The following is a 24028-nucleotide window of genomic DNA, read 5'->3' as shown; positions in this document are numbered from 1 at the left end:
TTATTTATTATGTATACAATATTCTGTCTGTGTGTATGTCTGCAGGCCAGAAGAGGGCACCAGACCTCTTTACAGATGGTTGTGGGCCACCATGTGGTTGCTGGAATTGAACTCAGGACCTCTGGAAGAGCAGGCAATGCTCTTAACCGCTGAGCCATCTCTCCAGCTCCCCAAATGTCTCTTTTATAAGAGTTGCTGTGGTCATGCTGTCTCTTCACAGCAACAGAAACCCTAAGTCCTACCCCTGCTCATCCAACTCTGCCGCCAGCCCTGACTCCTGAGGTTCCTGCAAAATCCAGACACACTCATTTCAGGCTTGGGGTCTGGCTGTCTCTCCCCAGCCCGGGATGGAGACTCGTGCTTTGTGTCACCCTTATGGAGGTAGGGTTTCCCCGACCCCCCCTTATGAGGCTCACCCCTTCCCCACACTCCTCCTTTGCCCATGTCTACCCACCTGAGCATGTTTGGTTATTTTCTGGCTTGTTAGCGATGTTTCCCCCTTGCTATGGACTCTGGGCCCGCTCTATGTAAGGCTGCAGAGATGTCGGATGGACAAATAGAGAACATGGCTTTAGGTTCCGCCATCAATTACTTAAGAGTGCGCCCTCCACATACAGGGAGACACTGATCTCTGGGCACCTGTCCTAGTTAGCTGGAGAGTCAAGGCTATTATAGAGAGGAAGAAAGGGGCAGTGATCGCTGCCTTTTTTTTTTTTTAACTACAATTTTATTATTGCTAGCAGGGGGCGTATGTGCCGTGGGTCAGAGAACAATTTGCAGGAGTTAGATCTTTTCTTCCCACCATCTGGGTCCTAGGGATTGAATTCAGCCCATTACACTGGTGGCAGGCATCTTAACCCGCTGAACCTTCTAAACCAGCCCTCAGAATAAGACTTTATTTTAAAGATTCGTTTACTTTGAATCATGTGTATAAGTGCGTATCCGTGTGAGGTTATGTGCGCATGTGTGCGTGAGCCGGCAGAGGTCGGACGAGGCTGTCACGATGATCCCTGAAGCTGGAGTTAGAGGCAGGCATGAGTCACCTGACATGGGTACTGGCGGCTCTAGTCCTCCAGCAGAGCTGTGTGTGGTGTTTTTGTTTTGCTTGTTTGTTTTTGGTTTTTCAAGATAGGGTTTCTCTGGCTGGCCTTGAACTCACAGAGATCTGCCTGCCTCTGCCTCCCGAGTGCTGGGATTAAAGGCATGCGCCACCACGGCCCGGCTCCAGTGTGTGATCTTAATGGAGCGAGTACCACTGAGTCATGTCTCCATCCCTGTGCTGGGATTGCTAAACAACTTACAGTGTGAAGTTCCTTTAGTAATTTAAATACACAGGTAGGCACACCGTGTGGACATTGTTGCTGCTTTTCTTCCCTAGATAGTCAAATAAATAAATAAATAAAGACAACAGAGGATTTTATATTTTGTTTAATACTTGCATTGTTTCTATAGCGCAATTATAGCAATCTTTAAGTTTACTTTTCATTACAAATATTTGTCAAGTTTTGTTTCAGAAACATTTTTCCTACTTTCTTGCACATGCGCTCAGACACACTACAAAAAAATTCATTCATAACACAGTAAGGGCAAACATTACTCATGTAAACATCTTCCATTAATTTCCCATAATTTAAAAAAATCATAGAATTATAGATATTGAATAAGGCTCATAGATTTAATTCAGATTCCACAAAAGACCAAAAATGTTTTTTTTTTCTTTTTAAACTGTGATGTGGCTGACTTTTGGTTACAATCAAGGCCGAAAGCATAGCCCCTGGCTTACGTTCTGTAAACACACCTCATAACCCAATAAATGCATTTTAGGGTAGAGAGAACATAGAAAACCCAGGAGGAAAAACATTTGAAGAAGGGAGCTAGAAATCATGGACATAACTTCATAGCTTTCTTATCAACCACAGGCATGACATACGTAGTCCCTGTAGTGTGAAGGTAAGGATAGTAAGCCAAGGAGACAGCGGAGGGTGAACTGGCTCAGTGTTCATATTGCTAGTGTACACAGTGAAAATTTGTCGGATTATTGTTTCATTATATCCAGGACCAAAGATGGATCGGGGAACTCACTCAAGTGGCATAATGATTGTAAAGGATTTTTTTAAAAAAATTTGTTTTGTTTTCCTTTCCTGTAACTCAAGCATCAGAATTGGGAGGTATGTCTTAGGTACACGAATGGTCTTCATAGGACATTTAACAACTGCGTGCGTGCGAAGTCACAGACAGGAGTCAAGGGTTTCCATTATCCGCGGAAGTCTCCCTCTCTGGTGAAGTTGGGTGCTTGGATGCATAGTCTTCCAGAGCTGAGACAGGATATGGACTGTGCTGAGAATGGCCCCCCCGCCAGCGGCTGCCCTCCCTCTCAGGACAGAGGGAGGTCAGAAGGCAAAAAGCATTGGTAAATCTGTGAAGTCCCACCCCGGGGTCTGGACCCCAACTCCACTGAGGGTAGCCTCCCTGACATTGTGACTAGGCAGTTAGGGGTGGCGAGAGAAGGTGGCCGGGAAACCCGCGGCCAAGTCTGGTTTCTGATTCTGCTGCCCTGCAAAGAAATTGTGCTCCGATAACTGCACCGGTGTCTCTAATGCCTCGATTCTCTCGCAGGCCCCTGAGAGGCCTGCAGGGAATCACTAAAAGGTAAACACACCTCCATTAGCACCGAACTTACCACCAGAAAGCGGCTGAGGCACTGGGGAAGCCTACCTCACATCAGACACCACCCCGCCAGGAGGTGGGCGCCAGTCAGAGGGCTTTGTAGGCTTTTGATTTCTAAAAATGAAAATTGATCTGCATTATATCTCAATAGACTCATAATTCTCACCAAAAATTTTGTCATGTTTTAAATAGCACTGGAATAATTCAACTTCATTTAAATATATTCATTCTACCATGAAAATATTTCATACAAACATCTATTTACATACAAACACATTGAAATTTGTGAAAAGGGTTCCCACCCCTGCAGCTGTATGGCTTGAAATAGTTTCATTGCTTTGAATATGTATGCACACGTTTGGCAAATAAAACTTTTAAAATTTAGTATTTTTTGAAAACAAACCCCCCAAAACACCCAAAAAATAAAACAAAAAAATCCCAACACCTCCCCCAAAACAAAACAAAAAACCCTCCAAAAACAAAACCAAAACTAAGCAAAGCAAAAAGACCCCTAACACCAAGGCTTAAAATTTCTGAAGGGAAAAAAAAAAATCCAAGGTGTATATTGGAGGAATCTATCACGGTACCTCAAGTACCCTTACATTGAATATATTTTGTGAACCTTTGATCTGCAGCAAATAAACATTACAACTATCCATCTTGCAACATAGTTTTGCTTGTTTGTCTAGAACAAAAGATGTCTGGAATCTAAATGGCTACTCCAAAGACAGAACTTGAGGTGGCTGTTGGAGAACAAACAAAACCCAGAGCTTTTTGACCTTCTCAGAAGATTTTAAGTGTATTTTGCAGTGAGAAATTTAGATTTTTTTAAAAAAAAATCTATTAAGTGAAGATTAATAATAGTGCCACATACTGTCTCACAAGACAAACTTTTAATTCAGTGTTCATAATTGGTCGTGTTCCCCCCCCACCTCCTAGGGATGTAATCCAGGGCCTCTGGTTGCTAGGCAATCGTTGGACCACTGAGCTACATCCCCGGCTCAATGAAATTCTAATTGTCACAGTTAAATGCTGTAAATGGACATGGCCTCGTCAGTTGGCACACACACACACACACACACACACACGCACACACTTGTAAACACACCTCATAACACTTGTGTGTGCGTGTGTGTGTGTGCGCGTAGGAGCGTGCATGCGTGTGTGTGTTTGAGGGGGGTTTGGTGATAAGAAAATAGTTTTTCAAGTGTGCTGAACCCCAAAGGGTAACGAATCTGAACTCTAGTCCCAGTCAGGTTCAAAGAGGTCTTGACAAAAAATTTCCTTTTTAGTTGATAGGGGAGATCCGGGATTAAGCAGGTTAAAGTAAGAATAGGTACTAAAAACTCAAGTCTTCCCTGCACTTTGCATTTTTAGCCTCATGTCCTAAATTCAATCCTTACATTTGCTTATTAGTTCAAACGAATGCCCCCACTAGGGGGCATGCTCTGTAGATTAGTTCCTATTCCTAAATCTAACACAGGTAATAATAGTTTATCATAGAAAAGGTGCTAACGATGGATCAGGTCATGCGGGGTTGGACCGAGACAGCTCTGAATGAATGCCCTGGCAACCATGGCGTCAGGCGAGTTGTACAGGCCTCGGCTGTTTGGAAGACAGCAGAAGGGTAATCCTTTCCCCCCTACTACATAGCCTCTCAATCCTGTCTGTCTGTGATTTTGATCCTGATGGAAGACCAGATTTGCTTGCTTCCTGTTTCCTTCTACAGTAGACGCGAAGTAGAAGATGCTTTCTGAAGCTTTTCCACTTTGGTTCAAAAGAGAAACAAACCTCAAACTGCACTGGCGGTCAATTCTCTCTACATCCCCTACGCTCTACAAATACTTCTCTGCCTCTACACCCGGCCGTTGCGACCTGCAACGGAACTGCGTTATCTCGGGGAGGGCGCGAACAAGTGACCAGAATGGGTCCCACTCGGAGAAAGACACACAGACAGTGAAGCCAGACCGGAGAGGAACGCTAGACAGAAAGAGGCCGAGCAATCAGCTGGGCTGCCGTTCTGCACAGGCACCAAGGCTTCTCACATAGCAGAAAGAAAACTGAAAGATACGGGAAGCAGACGGGGAGAAGGAAGACGGAGCGGCTCAGCTGCGCGAACTGCTTCTGGGATCTAAGGGTCACGTACACAGCGCTGGGCTTGAAGCCCTGACTGTCTTCCTCCATTATGGAATGTGAAACGTAGATTAGCTAGCTCACCGGCCACAGTTCTTCAATCCATTTATATATTAAAAAAAAAAGGATGATTTATTTTTGGTGTGTGGGTGCGCGCACGCCACACCGTGTGCGGTCGAGGACAGCTTTAAAGAGCTGGCTCTCTCCTGCTATGGAGGTCCTAGGGATGAAACCCAGGTCATAGGCTTGGCAACAAGCACCTTTACTTGCTAAACTATTTTGCTGGTCCTCAAGGCCGCAAAATTGTTCTCGAGTTTCACTTGAATGAGATCTCTTAGAGTAGCCCTTTAGGATAGGAGTTGAGCCTCCACTGCAGCTGAGGCTGGGTTCCACCGAAAACCTGTGGGCACACCATCCGAGGTGGGATCTGCCCTCTCCTCCTCTGCCCCGTCTCTCCACCGAGTCCCATCACCCGACTGATGCGGCTGAAGAAAGCCATCTTTCTCTCTGAGGCAGCCAACTGCCTTTGGGCACATTGACACGAAAGCACCTCTCAGAATCCAAATCCAGAGACCCCATCCTTCCGTCACAGTTTACTGAGGGTCTCTGTCTACAGAATAGAAGCGATCCTATCCTGGTGACTTGTAGTCTGAAAAAACGATTCGGTTGTCTTGCAGGAGACCTCCTCAGAAGTCCCAAGGATGTTTCTCCTGAGGGAACTATCTTCTTAAGCTTTTCAAACAAGGCTGCGGCCATCTGTCCTGGAAAACCCCACCACCTAGGTGCAGAGCCGGAAGCTGGGTGTGTCGGGAAGCTTGTAAAAGAGCCCAGGGTGCGGCTATCACAGCTGAGGGCTGAGTCCTCCTTTCTGGGGCTGTTTGATGGGCAAACAGCGCAGCCCCAGATGAGAACACTTGTGAAAGCTGTTGTTAAGAGCAACGTGCAACTGACAAAAAAGAAAAAAGAAAAAGAAAAAGAAAAGAGCAAACATCCCTTGACCTGTCTCCTCCCTCCATCCCTGCCCATTCCCAGCAAACATCTCTATCCATTCTGAGCTCCCTCAAACCCTAACCCAACTCAGGCACAGGTAGCACTGTCGACAGCTGCAGGCCTCAGTACCGGTTCTTCCCAGGCTTTCTTGTGATGGAGCGACACCTTGGGGGAGGTGTCCCCCAAACTCAGCATTCATTCAGAGCCATCCAGTTACAGATCTAATGAGCTAAGCTAAAACAATGGGTTTTTCTCTGTGTTTCTGCAGTTGTGATTACATATGGCTTGTGAGGTGGCAATATACTATTGGTAGAGACCGCACAGGCGTGAACTCTTGGCTTGCAGAGCCTGGAAGCAGTTAAGTGCTCTGAGATCACGGTGGGGAGAAAGCTTTAGCTACGGGTCTGATTTGCACCTAGCCATCAGCGCGTCTGTCTTCCTGGCACTGGTGGTCAGGGAAGCGTTCTGTAGTCCGTGTCGGAATGCACGTTGGCTCTTGTAGTTTGAATTCAGTGAGCCGTGCCACAAGTCAGACTGCGCTAGGTTATGTACAATGAATGTGTACCCGAGGAGAAAAAAATTGCCAGCGCTACTGAATATCCTGCGAAACTATCACGATGACTGCTTAGAAACACCAATTTTCCTCTCTTCTTCCTGAAAGCGTATCTTACAACTCCTTTCGTAACTTAATGCAAACAAAGCAAATTCGTTTCTTCTCACATCCGAAAGCAAAGGTATCTTTGTTTACATGCGAGAGTAATAAGTCTATCATAACAGTCTGGCCCTATGGGCCAGGACTTTATATCAGGACATAAGAATGAGATGCTAGAGAAAGAACCAGAGAGACCTGCACACTGCTGTGAAGGCAGAGTCCACTGGGAAGCTTTCTCCCGGAAAGGATAGCTAAGATAGGGAGTCAGGCTAACGAAAAGGCTCAAAAGACTGGGCTTCAGTTCACTAGGAGAGTAACAACAAAAACAAAGCCATTCTACTGCAAGATACAGATCAAAGGTTAAAAGGCAAATGACCCTACGTTTATATAAAGATGTAATCGCTTCCTGCCCCGCAGATGGCATCATGCAAGGGTGACCCAACACCGTTTGCAATGGCCATAGAAAAAAACATCATGGAAAAAAAAAAAAACCCATCGACGAAAAATGACCAAAGAATCCCATTTCCCTTTTTCAGCTGAATCATTTGGTATCTCTGAACGTGGTCCAGATTTAGACTTCAACCATCAAAGAACATCATGCTGTCTACAGTTCGACAGTACCTCTCAGTAGGGCGTTGCTGCAAGGCTAGCTAATTTTAAATCTGGTATGAGTAATAGTCAAACCTAGTTAGTATGCGAGAGAGTCGTTGCTAACGCAGGGCGAGAGGATGTGATGTCACAGCATGAACAGTCCCTGGTTGTCCCGTTGACAGATAAATGTGGTGCATAGATCCAAGTTTCTACTCCAGGTCTCTGGACCCCAGGGCCAGGCCTTTCACTTTTGCTGGGTGGCCTGGAAGGCCTTCAGCTCCACCTGGTACCACTCGGGGGCTTCGGGCCCACTCTTCCCTGGAGGGCTGTGGTCATAGCCATAGGCAACGGTCAGCTCTTCCTCAGCCTCCACAGCTCGCAGCGTGCGGATGCACTTGATAGGCCCAAAGCGGGGGTGGACAAACCTAAACATCAAGATGGGAAAGGTCATTCCTGAGCCAAAGTGCAGGACCTCAGTGGCAAAGGGGAGCATCTTGTCCAGGTACACGGGCTGGGCATCACTCCTGGGTTCTCAGAGTGTGGGCACAGCTCCAGCAGCTGCAGCTCCAATAGGAACTCGTGAGACCAGGGGTATCTCGGCTCCAGATCTGCTGGGTTAGAACACTCGAGGCAGGCTGGGGAGAGAGCTCAGCTGGCAGAGTGTTGATCTAGTATGCATGGGGTCCTGGGCTCTCTCCTCATGCGTGGTGGCGCATGCCTATCCTTGGCTTTATAACGAGTTTAAGTCCAACCTGAGATATACCACATCCTGTCTTAAAAAGAAAACCCCAAATCCGAATACCTCTGACAGTGCACTAGCCTTGTGTTTTTATTTTTATTGTATCTGTGTGCGTGTGCACGTGTGTATGTGTGCGTGTATGTGCGTGTGCGTGTGTACGACATGCCATCACAGCACATGTCGTGGTGGTCAGAGGACAACTTGTAGAAGTTGGTCCTTTCCTTCCACCATATGGACCCCGGGGATGCAACTCAGGTCTCCAGGCTTGGTGACACATACCTTTACCTGTGGAGACATTTAGAGTCCCTTGGGGAACATAAGACAGAGGACACATCAAATGGGAAGAAGCCAGCATTTCTAGAACACTGGGATAAAACCAAGGGCCAAGTGCTCTCCCTGGGCTTACATTCCCAGCCTTGTGTATATGGTTCGGGATAACTTTCATGAGGTATAAAAAGCAACAACTCCTATTGGGCACCAAAGAGGCCTCCCTCTATCTTCATGAAAGGGGCCTCTAACTTGGGGTCAGGAGACTGGCTCTAAGTTCTGGTTCTGTGTGTATCACTGTGTTCCATTATGTTCCTGTTTTCCTGAATGTCACTTTCCTGATCTGTAAAATCACAACAATACCAGTGAGACTTACCCTTGATGGTCTCTGTGGTGAGAAAATGGGGTCACATGTAGCAAGCCCCTTACATAGCGCCTGGTACAAAATGAGACTTTACTATTAGTTACTATGCATGTGAACATGTTCATGCGTGAATATGTGTATAGGAGTGTGCGCATGCATGGATTATGTGGTATATACGTGTTTCTGTGAGCATGTGTGCACAAAGCATTCAGATTGAGCTCCTTCACAAAGATGTCTAGACCACAGATTCAGGAATTTTTTTATTATTGTGGCTTTTGGCTGAGGACATAGCTAGTGGTAGAGTACTTGCTTGGCACATACAAAGCCCTGGCTTAAGATCACAATTCGGTATACATGTATGTATGTATGTATGTATGTATGTATGTATGTATATATATATATATATATATATATGTTTATATCTATCTGTCTGCTGTCTATCTATAAACAGGTATGGTAATTTGAATGAAAATGGCCCCCATAGGCTCACAGGGAGTGGCATTATTGGGAGGTGTGGCCTTGTAGGAGAAAGTGCATCGCTGGGGGCAGGCTTCGGAGTTTCAGAAGCCCAAACAGGCCCGGTGTCACTCTTTCTGCTGCCTGTGGATCCGGATGTAGAACTCCCAGCTACCTTTCCGGCACCGTGTCTGCTTGCATGCTGCCATGCTTCCTGCCCAGATGACAATGGACTCACCCGCTGGACAATAAACCAGCCCCAGTTAAAGGTTTTCCACTGTAAGACTTGCCATTGTCATGGTAACTAAGACAAAAGTGTATTACTGTGTAGCACTGCTTGCCTAGGTAGACCAGGCTGGCTTTGAACTCAGAAAGCTCCACCTGCCTCTGCCTCCTGAGTGCTACGATTAAGACCTGAGCTACCATGCCAGACAATTTTGTCTTTAAGTTGACACACTTAATTATAATTTTTATCATATGATTTTTGTATGAAAATTAAATAATGTCCTGACATGGAGTTTTGATTAATTCCTAGAAGGTCCACTGGGGGTGGGGGAGCGGAATCTGATATTGATTTTTTGGGCCCAAGGCTTCTTTTCCAATGTTCTTGTGGCTTTATCCTCCTGTTTATTGTCATTGCCATCTTTTTATTTTGATGTGTTTTTTGTTGTTATTTTTAATTTAATTAATTAATTAATTAATTTTTCCTAGACAGTGTTTCTTTGTGTAGTCCTGGCTGTCCTTGAACTAACTTTGTAGACCAGGCTGGCCTCGAATTTGAGGTTCACCTGCCGCTGTCTTCCAGTGCTGCGATTCAGAAACTCAGTCTTCCGCCGTCTCAGACTTCGAGGAGCTGGGGTCATAGGTGGGCATCACCACACACAGAATATAATGAATCGGAATAGATGGAATATAAAGGAAGACTTGGTCTCGGGTGTTAAGGCTTGGCCAGGACACTAGGTACACATTGCACTGGGTCACTCTGCCTCCAGATCTGAGACCTAACTGACTGGGAGTTCCTGGGAGGAACGAATGAGGTAAAACATGCAAAGCATCCAGAGTAAGGCTAGGATATACGGGCAGAGCGTGAGCTTGGTATGTGTGAGCTCCTAGGTTCAATCTCTAACACGAAGAAGGAAGAAAAGAAGGAAGGAATGAGGGGAGAAAGAGAGAGAGGGACCCAGAATGAATGTTCAGAGGCTATGTCTATAGAAGTAGCACTGAAACCAAACCTCTGGGCCCAATAGTTCTGGACCTTAGTTGACACATTCCCGTATTTACATGTAGCGGAGTACTTGCGTGATTGCCCACTGGGCACTGTGTGCCAGACGCCAGTGAAAGGGGCACAGAGAAGTGCTGTTCCACTTGTATTAATGTATGCACTAATGCCAGTGACTCGAGGAAACACACAAACGCCAGGAATTGGAATCTGAAGTTTACATCACCCCATATAACTGAGTTTTGGCCATATTGGGCTTGCGAAACAAATAGCAAAAACACAATAAAGAAAACAGCCGGGCAGTGGAGGCACGTGCCTTTAATTCCAGCACCCAGGAGGCAGAATCTATGAGTTCGAGGCCAGCCTGGTTTACAAGTGAGTTCCAGGACAGCCAGGCTACACAGAGAAACCCTGTTTTGACTCTCCCCACCCCAAGCAAGCAAGCAAGCAAGCAAGAAAGCAAACAAACAAAAAACCTACTACCACCACCACCAACAAAGACAACAAAATAAACTAAAAATAAAACCTGCTGAGCAGAGACTGATTTTGCACAAACAGAAACTTCTCTTGTTTCCAGTTCTCTATTGCGCTTGGGAAAAAAGCTGTTGCTGTAGAGAAGTCACAGACAGGCTTGATTCAAATGAGGGGGTCTGAGTGGTGTTTAGGACGGTTAGTTGCTGTGGTTTTAAGCAGCCATTGTTAGGCTGGCACAGCTGGGAATGAGCTTTAGCTAAATTCACACTAGCCGTGGAGGCCCCACAGCTAATAACAGCATCCGTTTCGTTCCACATGACACACGTCCTTTGCCATTTTAGCCAGCCATTTAGAAGCAGCTGGGGCACCAGTACTCCACGTCACCTGGCTAGTCACTGCCGGGATGATTTCCATGGCGTCTCAAGGACGAGTCTCAGGAGCAGCAAGCTCCAGATCCTGGCAAGATAAAATGTCTGGAGCGTGGTCTTGCACAGTAGAGGGCAGAGGGCAGCAGCTACAGCGCCAAGCAGGGAAGGGCACACTCTATGGCTGAGCTGCATTGCCGTTCCCATTGTCTGTGTGCACATGCGTATGTGGGTTATGTCTGTACCTGTGTGCACACACTGTGTGTGTGTGCGTGTGTGTGTAAGCCAAAATACAATTGTGTGTGTGTGCGAGCCAAAATACAATTGTGTGTGTGTGCGAACCAAAATACAATTGTGTGTGTATGTGTGTGTGTAAGCCAAAATACAATTTTGTGTGTGTTCCACAAGCACCATCCACCTTGTTTTAAGTACTGCGTTACTGGGTTACTGGCCTGGAACGTCCTGATTAGGATGGCTGGTCAGTGAGCCCAGGGAATCACCCTGCTTCTGCCTCCTCAGTGCTCGGATTATGAGTGCCTTCCCCCATCCGCAGCTTTTTATAAAGGTGTTGAGTGGGGACTGAACTCAAGTCTTCATGAAGCCCTTGGATGACTTAACTGCTCCTGCCGTCCCTGGTCCTGTAATTCGATCTTTAAATGAGGAAAAAAAAATCTAAGGGCAAATAAGGACACAATAAAGCAGCCACCATATCTCTATGAGAGTCCTTCTTTTGAAATCACTTTTTCATCTCACGGCCAGAAAGCAGGCCCGTTTAGACCCTGAGCCTTAAACCACAAGGCTGAGGCTCATGGCAAAGGCCCTCCTCTCCCATGCTCTCCGTGATGCTGGGTCCCCAGGCATCCCACTTACATGTCATAGATGCAGTTTGGCGTGAAGGAGTGATTCGCCTTGTGTCCCAGGGAGGCACAGTACTTGGATACGTGGTTGTAGGGCTCGGGCACGTCAATGACTGTGTCCTCGTCAAGGGAGAGAGTGTTCCCATTTAGGGCCCAGTCCCTGCTGTCCACCTGCAAGACACAGGGAAGCGGCGCTGGAGAGGGCCTTTCGCACAAGAGCTCAGAGCATCGCAGAGGCACTAACTCATTTATGCTAACGCTTCATGGTTTGAGTACTGCAGACACGAGAGCTGGCCAGGACATCTTCCCATACAAGGATGGAGCGACCAGACAGCTCAGCTTACTGTTTATTGTGTTTTCATATAGAAGAAAAGGCTTTTGACTCTTTCCAAAGACATGCAAAAATAGCAGATAAACTTGAACTTAAAATAAACGAAGAAGAGGCTGTTGAGATGGTTCAGTGGGTCCAGACACTGACTTCCGAGACTGACTGCCCAAGTGTTCCGTTCACAGAACCCACATGGCCAGAGGAGAGAACCTTCTCCTGGAAGTTGTTCACTTGAACGATAGCACGTGACCCTCCAAATAAATGTTTTGTTTTCCTTTATTCCTGTAGGCCTGGCCGTCCTGGAAATCATTCTGTAGACCAGGCTAGCCTTAAACTTAGAGATTCACCTGTCTCAGCCTCCCAAGTGCTGGGACTAAAGGCATGTGCTACCACTACCCAGTCATTAATGCATTTTAAAAGTATCTATAAAAGGCCCACACCTCTGCTCTAGTGGAGGAATCAGGGTAAGCAGGAGACAATTTTGAAGCCAGTGTGCTCTCCTACCTGTCCAGGGCTCATCATCGTCTATAGCACAACCACTTGCCACCTTCAGGTTGGACATTGGGAGGCGAGCAGAATAGCCTAATGGCCCTTATAAAAAGGATCATGTTTTCGTAGAACTTGTAAATCTACCAGGCATGTCCAACACAAATGTCACTGCGAAACAAACGCCATCCACAGTTGGTGTTTATGAACCAAACAATCGAGTATCAGTCTCTTAAGTTTTAAGCAAACTTACAACTTTAAGTAAATTCAACAGCCTTGTCTTCATTTATTTTTACAAGTTATCCTTGGCCCCATGTAGCCCGTGGATCACAGGACGGACACCTCTCCTAGATAAACCAACCCTTCCTCCTATTCATTACATTTATATGTGACATCCAGTCAACAAACCAGGTATCTGCCACAGGCAGCAGTATCGATCAAAGTCCCCTTGGATTTCATCATTCCCCACCTATCATGTGACCACATAGCACTGATCGGCTGTGTGGAGCGTTGGTGGCTTTAAGTTGCTGTTAGGTGGCACTGGGTGCGAGGGGGCATGAGTCTTCACGGCGGAGATGCTAGCCTTGCTTGAACTCTGCACCTCACTGCATTTGTGACCTTGAGCAAACAGTTTCATCTCTCTAGGTTTCCATTTCCTCATCTACAAGATATTGGAGGGACGAAGAACGGGTTTAATATTTAAAAGTCCAGAATGCTTCCAAATTCAAAACTTTTTGAGGCTGATGGACAATTGGAAGAAGCCACACACCTGACCTCATGACAGGTCACAGGCAAAATGCAGACACAATAAAAAAATATAGGGACTGGAGAGATGGCTCAGAGGTTAAGAGCACTGGCTGCTGTTCCAGAGGTCCTGAGTTCAATTCCCAGCAACCACATGGTGGCTCACAACCATCTGTAATGAGATCTGGTGCCCTCTTCTGGCCTGCAAGTATACATGCAATCAGAACACTGTATATGTAATAAATAAATATATTTTAAAAAATATAAAAAAATACATAACTGCCTCCTAACTCTGTACACAGGAAACACTAAATCTCATATTTTGACCGGAGTCCCATCCCTAAGATAATTTAAAGATGCAAATATTTTAAAACCCCGGATTTCTAACGTTCTGGTCCCAAGCACTTCAGATAAGGGGTGTTCCACCTGTAATACACCCTTACCCCAAAGTCACCCTTCTCCGATGACTGTCTGGGCCTTCTGGAGGGCTGGGGAAGCACGGCCACCTGTGCGGATACCATCTGCTCCACCTGACTCTATTCTGTTGTCTTTTGCCTGCCCAGTTGCGCTGAATGTGTGACTAACTGGAACATTTTGTGGAATGCTCCCTTAGTAACCCCAGGAATATGTGACGAAGTGGAGACCGGAACGTGAGATGACAGTCACGAGCCTGAGCCCCGAGCATTAGCGACCGTGACGGGGCTCAGGGTTGTGCTGGAGGCTGCAGACTAAACAGACCCCGAAGAGTCAGCCACAGGCGAACAAACTTAAGCAGGGCCAGTTATGGAGTTCTAAAATATACCAGACTGGGTCTTAAAGGCAAGAGGTGGGGTGTGTGTCATAAATATGTGTGGGGAGGCCAGAGGATGTCAGGGTCCTTCCCCAGGGATTCTCCGTGTTTGTTTCTTTTGTTCTCCTTCCTTCCTTTTTTCCTTTCATTCTTTTGTTTTTGTTTTTGTTTTTTTTGGTTTTTGTTTTTGTTTTTTGTTTTTTTGAGACAGGGTTTCTCTGTGGTTTTGGAGCCTGTCCTGGAACTACATCTTGTAGACCAGGCTGGTCTCGAACTCACAGAGATCTGCCTGCCTCTGCCTCCTGAGTGCTGGGATTAAAGATGTGCACCACCACCGCCCGGCTTGTTATTTGAGACAGAGTTTCTCTGTGTACTCTTGCCTCTCCTGGAACCTTTTCCTCTCTTACTTTAATACCCGCAGTATGTCCTCAGATCCTTCTCTCTCTCTCTCTCTCTCTCTTTAATACCCGCAGTATGTCCTCAGATCCTTCTCTCTCTCTCTCTCTGATAGGCCCTTCATCTATACAACCCAGGCTTGCCTGGGATTCATAGTTCTCCTGCCTTAGCCTCATAAATGCTGCGGTTATGGGTGCACACTTTACCTGGCACACCCTCATGATTCTGAGAAGAGATGATGGGCGGATTGAAAAGAACTCATTTTCAAGTGTTGAGACACCAATGATCACACTGCTGTGCAATGGTCACACTGCTGTGCAATGGTCACACTGCTGTGCAATGGGGACACTGCTGTGCAATGGTCACACTGCTGTGCAATGGTCACACTGCTGTGCAATGGTCACACTGCTGTGCAGTGGTCACACTGCTGTGCAATGGGGACAGTGCTGCGCAGTGGTCACACTGCTGTGCAATGGTCACACTGCTGTGCAATGGGGACACGGCTGTGCAATGGTCACACTGCTGTGCAATGGGGACACGGCTGTGCAATGGTCACATGTAGGCCCATATTTCCGTATGGCAAAAGAGGCATTAGCCCGGTCTGCGCTGATTCATTAACAAAAAGTAGGGAACTTTCCTAAAAAAGATGTTGGGTGTGGTCTAGAGGAAATCTACAGCTGTAGCATCACCTGGCTTTCCTTCCTTCCTTCCTTCCCTCCTTCCATCCCTCCCTCCCTTCCTTCCTTCTTTTTCTTCCTTCCTTTCCTTTTTTTTTTTTTAAATTTATTTATTTACTTATTTATTATGTATACAGTGTTCAGTCTGCACACCAGAAGAGGGCACCAGATGTCAGTATAGATGGTTGTGAGCCATTGTGTGGTGCTGGGGATTGAACTCAGGACCTCAGCGTTCTTAACCTCCGAGCCATCTCTCTGGCCCCATCATTCCGCTTTCTATGAGATGGTTGTGGACCATGATAGTGGATTTATTGAAGCCCTTTCATCAATTAGGTTGACATTCACATCTTCCCACTTACCTCTTGGTGTGTAATTCGGACGCCATTATAAAAAGACATAACAGTATTGGGTCCCACTGCTACCTTGGAAAACAGCCCTTCTCCCGCACTGGAGATGAGAGAGTCCGCAACATAAACCCTAAACAAACAAACAACAAATAAAATCGTGAGGTTTTCAGTGTGATGTGCCACTCTTGATATCAATCACTGAAACCCCATTATGGTTATCCATGTGAATATGAGTACCATATGAATTCCAAATGACAGTTTCCAATTATTCAACAAAGAAGGAGACAGGGTGAGAAATTAAACCACACTAAGTTAGCAGCAGTAATGGAAGAAATAACTTTCATCTCTTTAAGAGTTGTATTCAAAATGAATTCCACCCACCTCCTTCAGACTTGCTCTGGCCAATGGCAAGCAGGAACTTCTTCATCTTTTTTCCTTCCCAAAACAGGGTTTCTCTGTGTAGCCCTGGCTGTTCTGGAACTCTCTATATAGACCAGGCTAAGCTCAAACTCACAGCATGTGCCTCCTGCCTCTGTCTCCCGAGTGTTGGGATTAAAGGTGTGAGGCACCGGCCCTGGTGACAACCACTTAGTGATAACTAGGGGCTTCTAATCCTCCTGTTTCCATCTCCTAAGTGCCCAAGTTTATGTGGTGTTGAGATCAAACCCAGGGCTTTGTGAACGCTAGGCATACCGACTGAGCTACACCCCAGGCCTCAAACGATGTCTTCTCCAGGCCTGGGAAGATGGGGCTCTTCCACAGGATTTGGGTTTGATTCCTAGCACCCACATGGCATTTCACAACCATTTGTAACGTCAGTTCCAGGGATCTTATAGCTGGATCTCATGGGGCATGACCTCAATGGTGGCTCCTTCCTTTCTGATGACTCTAGCTTGTGTCAAGTTGACACACAAACCAGTCAGCACAGTACTCGATAGACCTTTGTGAAAAAGAAACTAATGTTTATAGCTAACGATGAGAGAACATTTCCCAAAGTTTACTAACACTGTGCTCAAATTTCTCAAAGCCAGAAGACAGAGGAAGACCATTATTTAGTTAAATGCCAAGATGGATTGTTTCAGCAAAAAGCGACAATGAGCTATAGCCAACAAGCATTTCCCAACAAAGGGGTTAGAGGTCAGCTAACTCCAGGTCAATTCTGACAGTTCATTTTTGTTGATAAAGTTTTATTGAGATACAGCTGCCTTCCCCAGTTTAAGACGGTATCTGGCTGCTGTAGTGTTCAGAGGCGGAACTGAGTCTGTGCAATAGACAACACGGAGCCTCCAAGCGTCCACATTGTTACTTGGTGTTCTTCCACGGAAAGCCACTCCTAATCACTGCTTTATAAGAGAAGCACTCCTGGCTGTGGAACGGAGGGAATAAGAGCTTATGTCGCACCAACAAATCTTTCATTTCTCTGTGCACTGTGATAGATGGCCCTATTAGGAGGTGGGCGCCTGTAATTTTGGCTTATTTTATGGCCTGGAAATCTGAATTATTGCTTCCAGTTCTGCTCCTTTCCTGTGACAGAGTGATACATGTCACCCTTTTGCAGGTGACCTCACGACGTGGCACTTCGTTTGGTGCAGTGGGGCATGCATCCCTTCCTGCTGACTTTGTTAGCAGAGCGTGGAGGAGGCCCCTGCTGCCGGGTGTCAGGTGTTAAGAGACACGGTGAGTTTTGCCAGTCTCTTTCAGTTTCCATGGCCTCCCAGAGAAGAATATGTCCTGGGGGGCTGTTGTTCCTTTAGTCAGAGTCTTGGAATGAAGAGATGTGAAACAGACCTGAACCCGACTTGAATCCTGGAGTCCAGCCTAGTCTGGCTGAGCCTGGTGAAGCCCAAGCAAAAGATGGTTGAATCTAAGCCAACCCACAGAACCATGAGCATACTACAAAACACTGACCTCTGTAAACAGCTAAGCGGTTTGAGAGTATTGTTCTGCAGGATCTCACAACAGACTAGACTGATAGATGGATACAGTTGGTCCTGGTGTTTTGGGGTGAACACAGAAGCCAGTCTACTACCACTGGCCTTGGGCCAGGATCTCTTGTCAAAAAAACCATAACATTTTCTCCCTGCCTGTGGCACTGTGGGATCAGAGCTGTCACTTATACCAGGAAGAGGCTTGTTTCTCTGACTGGAGCAGAAAGTAAACAAGAGGTAAATCACACCCTCAAGGGCTGTCCTTACTCAGCAGACCAGCCGAGGATAAGCCACGCCCCAGGAGCTGTCTTTACTTCCTCAGCTGAAGGAGAATGAAGAGAATTTTGGGTATGGAGAATCCACGGTAGAGGGCAGCCTTCTTTATAGGTTAGGTATGAAATGGACAGACCTGACATGGAGGAATGCTTTAATGCTTGCTATCACTGCCTTTGCTTCAATCCTGTCTTCCCTTAGGAATAAAGAAGTTGCTTTATGTTCCAAGGGTCCTACCAGAGGTGTAGGCTAGGCTTGAAAGAGCATGGATTGCTCCCCTAGAGGACTGTATCATCAAGAACCCCGAGAGGGCCTGGAAGATGGCTCACTGGGCAAAAAACACCTGCTTCCAAGCCTGACCCAAGGCTGCACCTTTTCAGAGGGTGGAAGGAAAGAGCTGATTTCTAACGCTGTTCTCTGGTTTCTACCTGCATGCTCCCCCAATTTCCCAGCGTCCCCAGAAAGGGTGTGACCATCTGACTCAACACTTTACTGAGAGAGTTCATTCTAGAATTAGACATGAACCTGCTTGATAGTGTAGAGACCTTCTGTGAACAGCCTCGATATAAGAATATAATTGGTCTTCCTCAGAACGCACACACACTTACTTGGAAGTGTAGAGACCTTCTGTGAACAGCCTTGATATAAGAATATAATTGGTCTTCCTCAGAACACACACACACACTTACTTGGAAGTGTGCCAAGGAAAAGTACTCATTATGGAGAGGTGTGGCTTGAGCAGGAGCCCAGCCTGAGCCGAGAGCCACAGAAGCTTAAGGGTGCCCACCACCAGGGCCTAAACGGCGCGAGGAAAGCCACAAGGAAAGAGTTACCTCTCGGACTCATAGGGGTCTGGAAGAAGGACATCACTGGAGATGCAGGAGGAAGTCGATTTATCAAAGTGATACACGGAACCTGAAAGACAAACCAGCACGTCAGGTCAGGTGCAGAGCCGGGCAGGACATGCAACGTAAGTGGGGGGAGTTCCAGGCTGAGGCTTTGGGAAGCACCTCTCGTATCTGTTTACTCTGGTACATCTGCGATCCACTGTGAGAAAACATTGCCTAAAGTGGTCTCGATGCCTTCAGACTAGGCCCCAGCGTAAGACACAGACCAGCCTAGACCAGCCAAACCTCGTGGTGCAGCAGACATGTGGCTGCTGTCATAAACAGGGACGGACTGAGGAGCCTGCTTTTGTGTGTGTGTGTGAGTAAGAAAAACTGACTGACATTCGTTAAAGTGGGCTCCCCAGAGAAGAAAAGAAACTTCTTTGTAGGGCAATGGTGGTGCACACCTTTAATCCCAGCATTCGGGAGCCGAGGCAGGTGGGTCTCTGTGAGTCAGAGGCTAGTCTGGTCCATAGTGAATTCCAGGACAGCCTGGGTTACACAGAGAATCCTGTCCCCAAAAAACCAAATCAAAACAAAAAACCAAAACCACCACCACCACCACCAAAAACTTCTTCAACCTGCCCCCCACTGGACAACTTACTTCCAGATGTCACTTCAAAGTGTGGCCTCCCTTCTTCTGTGGCCGTGAGGGTGGCCAGTTTCCCTTCGAGCATCTCTCCATCAATAAACTTTCCGTAGAGCGCTGTCCTCTGATCAGGGTAGACATAGGCTATCTTCTCTCCAGTCATCTCCCCATCTTCATTGACTTCCCCGACCAGGCTGCCTCCATCCTGGTGGGAGAAACCAAAGCCCAGTGTATTATACAAAGTGTCCATCTGTAGGGCCTGAGTTCAGAAAGTTTCTTTTCTGCACTCACTGCCCCAACCTTAAGAACACCAACACTGATAATAACAGTGTAAGAACCTAGAGCTTCTGACAGGAGTCAGAGCTCTTCATGCCTCTGCAGATAGTCCCATGGTCACATATAGATACACTTCTGGAATGTTCTATGCTCAGGGACATGCATGCCTCCTTTAGAGTAGGAGACTGAAGTGTACTCAGTTACGGGTACTCTAGCTTGGTGTGTTATTTAAGAAACAAACACGTTACACTCAAAACACGCTTGCAAACATTTAAGGGAGATATAATTAAGCACACACCTGTAATATGTTAAGGGAAATATATTACAGCGTAACTATATTATAAATATATATTACAGCACACACCTGTACTCTCAACACTAGGGAGGCAGAGACAGGCAGATCTCTGATATCTGTGAGTTTGAGAAAATCCTGATCTATCCAGGACAGCCAGGACACATAAAGAGATGTTGCCTCAAAACAAACAAACAGACAAACAAACAAACAACTTCAGTTAAAATGTATTCCCCCCCCCTTTTTACAGCACTGGGGTGAACCCAGAGCCCAGGACCTTGTAGGACTGGACATGCTAAATACTCTACCTCTGAACTAAATCCGTATGCCCTTAAGCATACTTAAGAATTAGTTTGACCTACTCAAGTAAAAATAGAATTGTCTGTATTTTCTAAGGGCTAAACAAAAGACCTTGTCTCTTCCACATCAGTTCTTTCTTCTGTTCTTCATCTGTGACTCCCCAGCCTCCTTCCAGGAGAAGGGCCTGCTTTGCTTCATTCCATAGGACCCGCACCAGAGTAATTCTATGTCCTGGTAAGGGCCAGGGTCACAGCAGGTAACCAACTACACACACACACACACACACACACACACACACACACACGTTGTATGTGTGTGCTCCTGTATACGTGCATGTAACTGCATGGGTGAGCATGTGACACGGTGCGTGTGTGGAGGTCAGAGAACAACTTGCAGAGAAGCCATTTCTCTCCTTCTACTGCGTGGATCCCAAGGGACCTATCATGTTGCCAGGCTCAGTGGCAGGAGCTTTACCCACAAAGCCACCTCTTAGACATTTTTTCAGTTGAACTAGGCTACTGCAGCATTAGTGTTAATTTCATTTAGGATGCAAGGGATGGTTCCCTCTCATGGAAATCTTGACTGCATAACTCATCCATCTACGTCCTTTGTACGCTTGCTAAACAATTTGATAGCATGGCCTCTCGGATAGCTTGGCTGATGTCCTCAGCTCAAGTATCTGGGAACGGCTGCTTGTTGCAGGTTAACCCTCCGTGCTGCTTACTGAGGTGGGAATAAGCGGCGTGACCTACACGATTTGCTCAGCTCACCCCGGTCTAGCCGTTCTTTCATGGGGAGAAATGATCAGTTAAAGTAAATTTCAGAACTTTTGAAGAAAAACACACAGCGTCATTTTTCACTGGCAGGAAGCACAGTAGGGTGACATTCGTTGCTCGTCGTCCTTCTGAAGTTAATTCTTACTAACGTGTGATCTTTCTGTGCGATCTGCCTTTGGGGTGCCGCTGAGGCTCAGCGCGTTGGAGCACGCGTGCCTCTTACGTGCCATAGCTAACAGACGCCCACATTATGCTTATTTGAAGCCACAGTCTGTGTTTCGGGCCTCACCTTTTCCCTCAAAAGTTTATTTCTTTGGACTGACAAAATAGAAATCCTTTGGTTTTCAAAGGGAGTTATGAGTCTTTTAAATTGAAAAAAGAAAAAAGATGCATTGGAAGTTAAAAATCAAACCAAACAAAAGGGCTTACTTAGCGGGATCGCAGGTGATGTCTCTCGGTAGAGAGCTCAGCTAGCACGCACCGCACCCTGGTTTGGATCTCAGCACTGCACGATCTGGACGTGGTGGTGGCATCTGTAACCCTAGCACTTAGGAGGCAGAGGCAGGGGGATCAGAGGTTCAGGGTCATCCTCAGGTACACAGAGAATCCGAGGCCAGCCTGGGCTACAGAAGACTGTCTCAAAAACCAAAACATCCACAGCAAAACTTTTGTATCTTTAGTTCCTAGAGTGATCCTATAAGTACACTAGGAAGAATGGTTCTGTTTTCCCTTCTCTTGTTCTAGCCTGTTACAAATACTGCCCAACTACTCTATCAAAAAGCATCGGGTGGAGGCCATGGCCTCGGTCTGCCCACTGGCACCCCTGTCCGAAGGAGTAGTCACTGCAATTCTCTGTTGGGTGGGGATTAACAAGATAAAGGCTGCTTGGAGTGTCTAGTCTCCCTTTTCACTTACCCTCCCCTGGGTCCTAGGCACTGCCCTGTCAATTCCAGGAAGGCCCATGTCCCTCAAGAGAAGCCCCTTCTTCCACAGCAGAAGGGACCGAGAAGCCTGTTGTGGCTTTGGGTTCACACCATGCCTCTAATCTGAAGTTATTGCAATGAAAACCGGCAATTCAGTCTCTGACACTAATGCCTGTTTCCGTATTGATTCGGACTCCAGAGAGCAGAGGGGTGCCATCTTCCTCTTCCACTGTCATCAGATACCACACTTGAAGCAGGCGCCATCGACTGTTCTGGAAGCTAGCCATTTCCCAATGCTTCCTTCCCACGCCAGGATCTTCTCTTGGTATTTAATAAGACCACAGGGAGAAATGTTGCTATAGTGGCTGATGGGTGGTCCACGCTCTAGTGACTGGTCCCCGCCCGTGTGCCTGTAGTACTAATTGTACTCAGGGGACTATAAAAAAATGAGAAAAGAACATAAAGGTGGGAACTGACATGTTGGGGGCGTCTGGGGGGATTGGGAAGCTGAGTTGGAGGTGCATATGATGGATACATGTTTATAAAATTGTCAAGAACACAAAAGATCCTCTAAAAACAGTTATTGTACATTTGGGTTTCAAAATTTGGCTCCACCCAGTGAGATGAAGGCAGGAAATGGTCTCAGTGTACCTTCGATCTCATCAGAGGACTTCAGTTGATCCTAGTCAGAAGTGAAATGACAGGGAGTGGGAGTCGCTGGGAATTCCTGTTTCGTCTCTCTCCCATCCTCTGCCTACACGGGGCTCCACTCATTCTCCTGACAAGTCTCTCTCAAATGTCAGTAGCTCCCCAGCGTCGTGGAGCTCCGCCTGGCCACGCAGGAAGCCCACTCTCAGTGTTAGAACTGTAGGTACCTTGGCACCTGTTCATCTGCTTGTCTGCTTCTACCTAGACAGTCCCCAAACAATGTCTGTGGATCAGAGCCGATCAAGCGGAGACCTAAATGTTTGTGCAAGTCTTAGACAGAGATTAACCACATTCTTCCCTTAGAACACAGTTTCTTTTTAAAATTCTTTGTGCATGTGTATATGGTGTGTGTGTGTGAGAGAGAGAGAGAGAGAGAGAGAGAGAGAGAGAGAGAGAGAGAGAGAGAGAGGTGTTGCTTCTCTAGAGCTCCCACTGTGGATGTTGAGATCCAAACTCCAATCCTCATGATAAAACAGCAGCAGCTCCTAACTGCTGAGCCATTTCCCCAGCCTCAAACTTCAAAACTCCTAGCAGCTGGGACCACAGGTGCATAAACAGTGTCAAGTTCAACGGATTAAAAACACAATTGACTTGGCTGGGCACCATTGTGTGTGCCTTTAATCATAGCACTAGGAAGGCAGGGGCCAGGCTGGTCTACACATTGAGCTCCAGGACAGACAGAACTATGTAGAAAAACCCTTTCTCAAAAAATAAAACAACAACAACAACAACAATTATACTTAGACGATGTTGGATATCCTGCTCTGTCTGCTTTATTCCCTTGAGGCAGGGTCTCACTGAACTTGGAGGTGTGCCAGCCCCAGAGATCCTCAGTGAGAGCATTGGGGGGGCATAAGTGACCAAGCCAGGCTTTTTACTTGGTTTCTGAGGATTTGAACTCAGGTCCTTATACTCATAGCAAGTGCTCTTATCTGATGAGCCATCTTTTCAGCCACTTAAACAGTTTCTAAAGAATAATAATGTGGCTCTTCCTGTCTGTCTTCTGAAGAGGGGGCTGCTGCCTCTCTCTCTCTCCCCTTCTCTCTCTCTTCCCCTTCCCTCTCCCTCTCCTCCTTCCCTTCCATAACCCACTAAATAAACTCTATAACCCCTCTCCCCAAAAGAACAAGAATGTGGGGGCTGGAGAGACGACTCAGCAGTTAAAAGCATTGGCTGCTCTTCCAGAGGACCTAAGTTCGATTCCCAGCACCCACATGGTGGCTCACAACATCTAGGGATCTGATGCCCTCTTCTGGCATTAAGTCATTCATGCAGATAGAGTACTCGAATAGCTAAAAGAAGTAAATGAATCTTAAAACAATAAAGTAAAAGTATAAAAAAATACATAAACACTATGTATGCTGTTTTTTAAAAAAGAATAGTAATGTTAGCTAGTGAGATGATTCAGGAAGGGGATGCGGGGTAAAGGTGCTTGCTGCACAAGCCTGAGCTCAAGCCCTGGAACCTATGTGAAGGTGGGAAAGAGAATGGATTCTAGAAATTGCCCTCACATGGCTGCCATACATATGCATGA

The 24028-nt window shown here is 46.5% G+C and overlaps 1 protein-coding gene across 2 annotated transcripts in view; it reads right to left on the bottom strand.

Annotated features, from left to right (window-relative positions):
- Positions 1-1418: 1418 nt before the first annotated feature.
- Setd7 (SET domain containing 7, histone lysine methyltransferase) overlaps positions 1419-24028 on the bottom strand; it is a 45212-nt gene continuing 22602 nt past the window's right edge. Inside the window, exons 5-9 of one of the 2 annotated variants that reach the window (XM_057756921.1) lie at positions 19235-19424; positions 18577-18658; positions 15555-15672; positions 11788-11945; positions 1419-7458 (exon numbers count right to left, since the gene is read on the bottom strand). In XM_057756921.1, the coding sequence (XP_057612904.1) occupies positions 7278-7458; positions 11788-11945; positions 15555-15672; positions 18577-18658; positions 19235-19424 (729 nt within the window). In that variant the 3' untranslated portion in view covers positions 1419-7277. Of the gene's footprint in view, positions 7459-10380; positions 11568-11787; positions 11946-15554; positions 15673-18576; positions 18659-19234; positions 19425-24028 lie in introns of those variants that run through there. The other variant, XM_057756922.1, reaches the window with a different exon arrangement.

The sequence above is a fragment of the Chionomys nivalis genome, chromosome 24, assembly GCF_950005125.1.
Source record: "Chionomys nivalis chromosome 24, mChiNiv1.1, whole genome shotgun sequence".
NCBI lineage: Eukaryota > Metazoa > Chordata > Mammalia > Rodentia > Cricetidae > Chionomys > Chionomys nivalis.
Note: the sequence above shows the minus strand (reverse complement) of the source record. Positions and strands in the feature narration are given on the sequence as shown.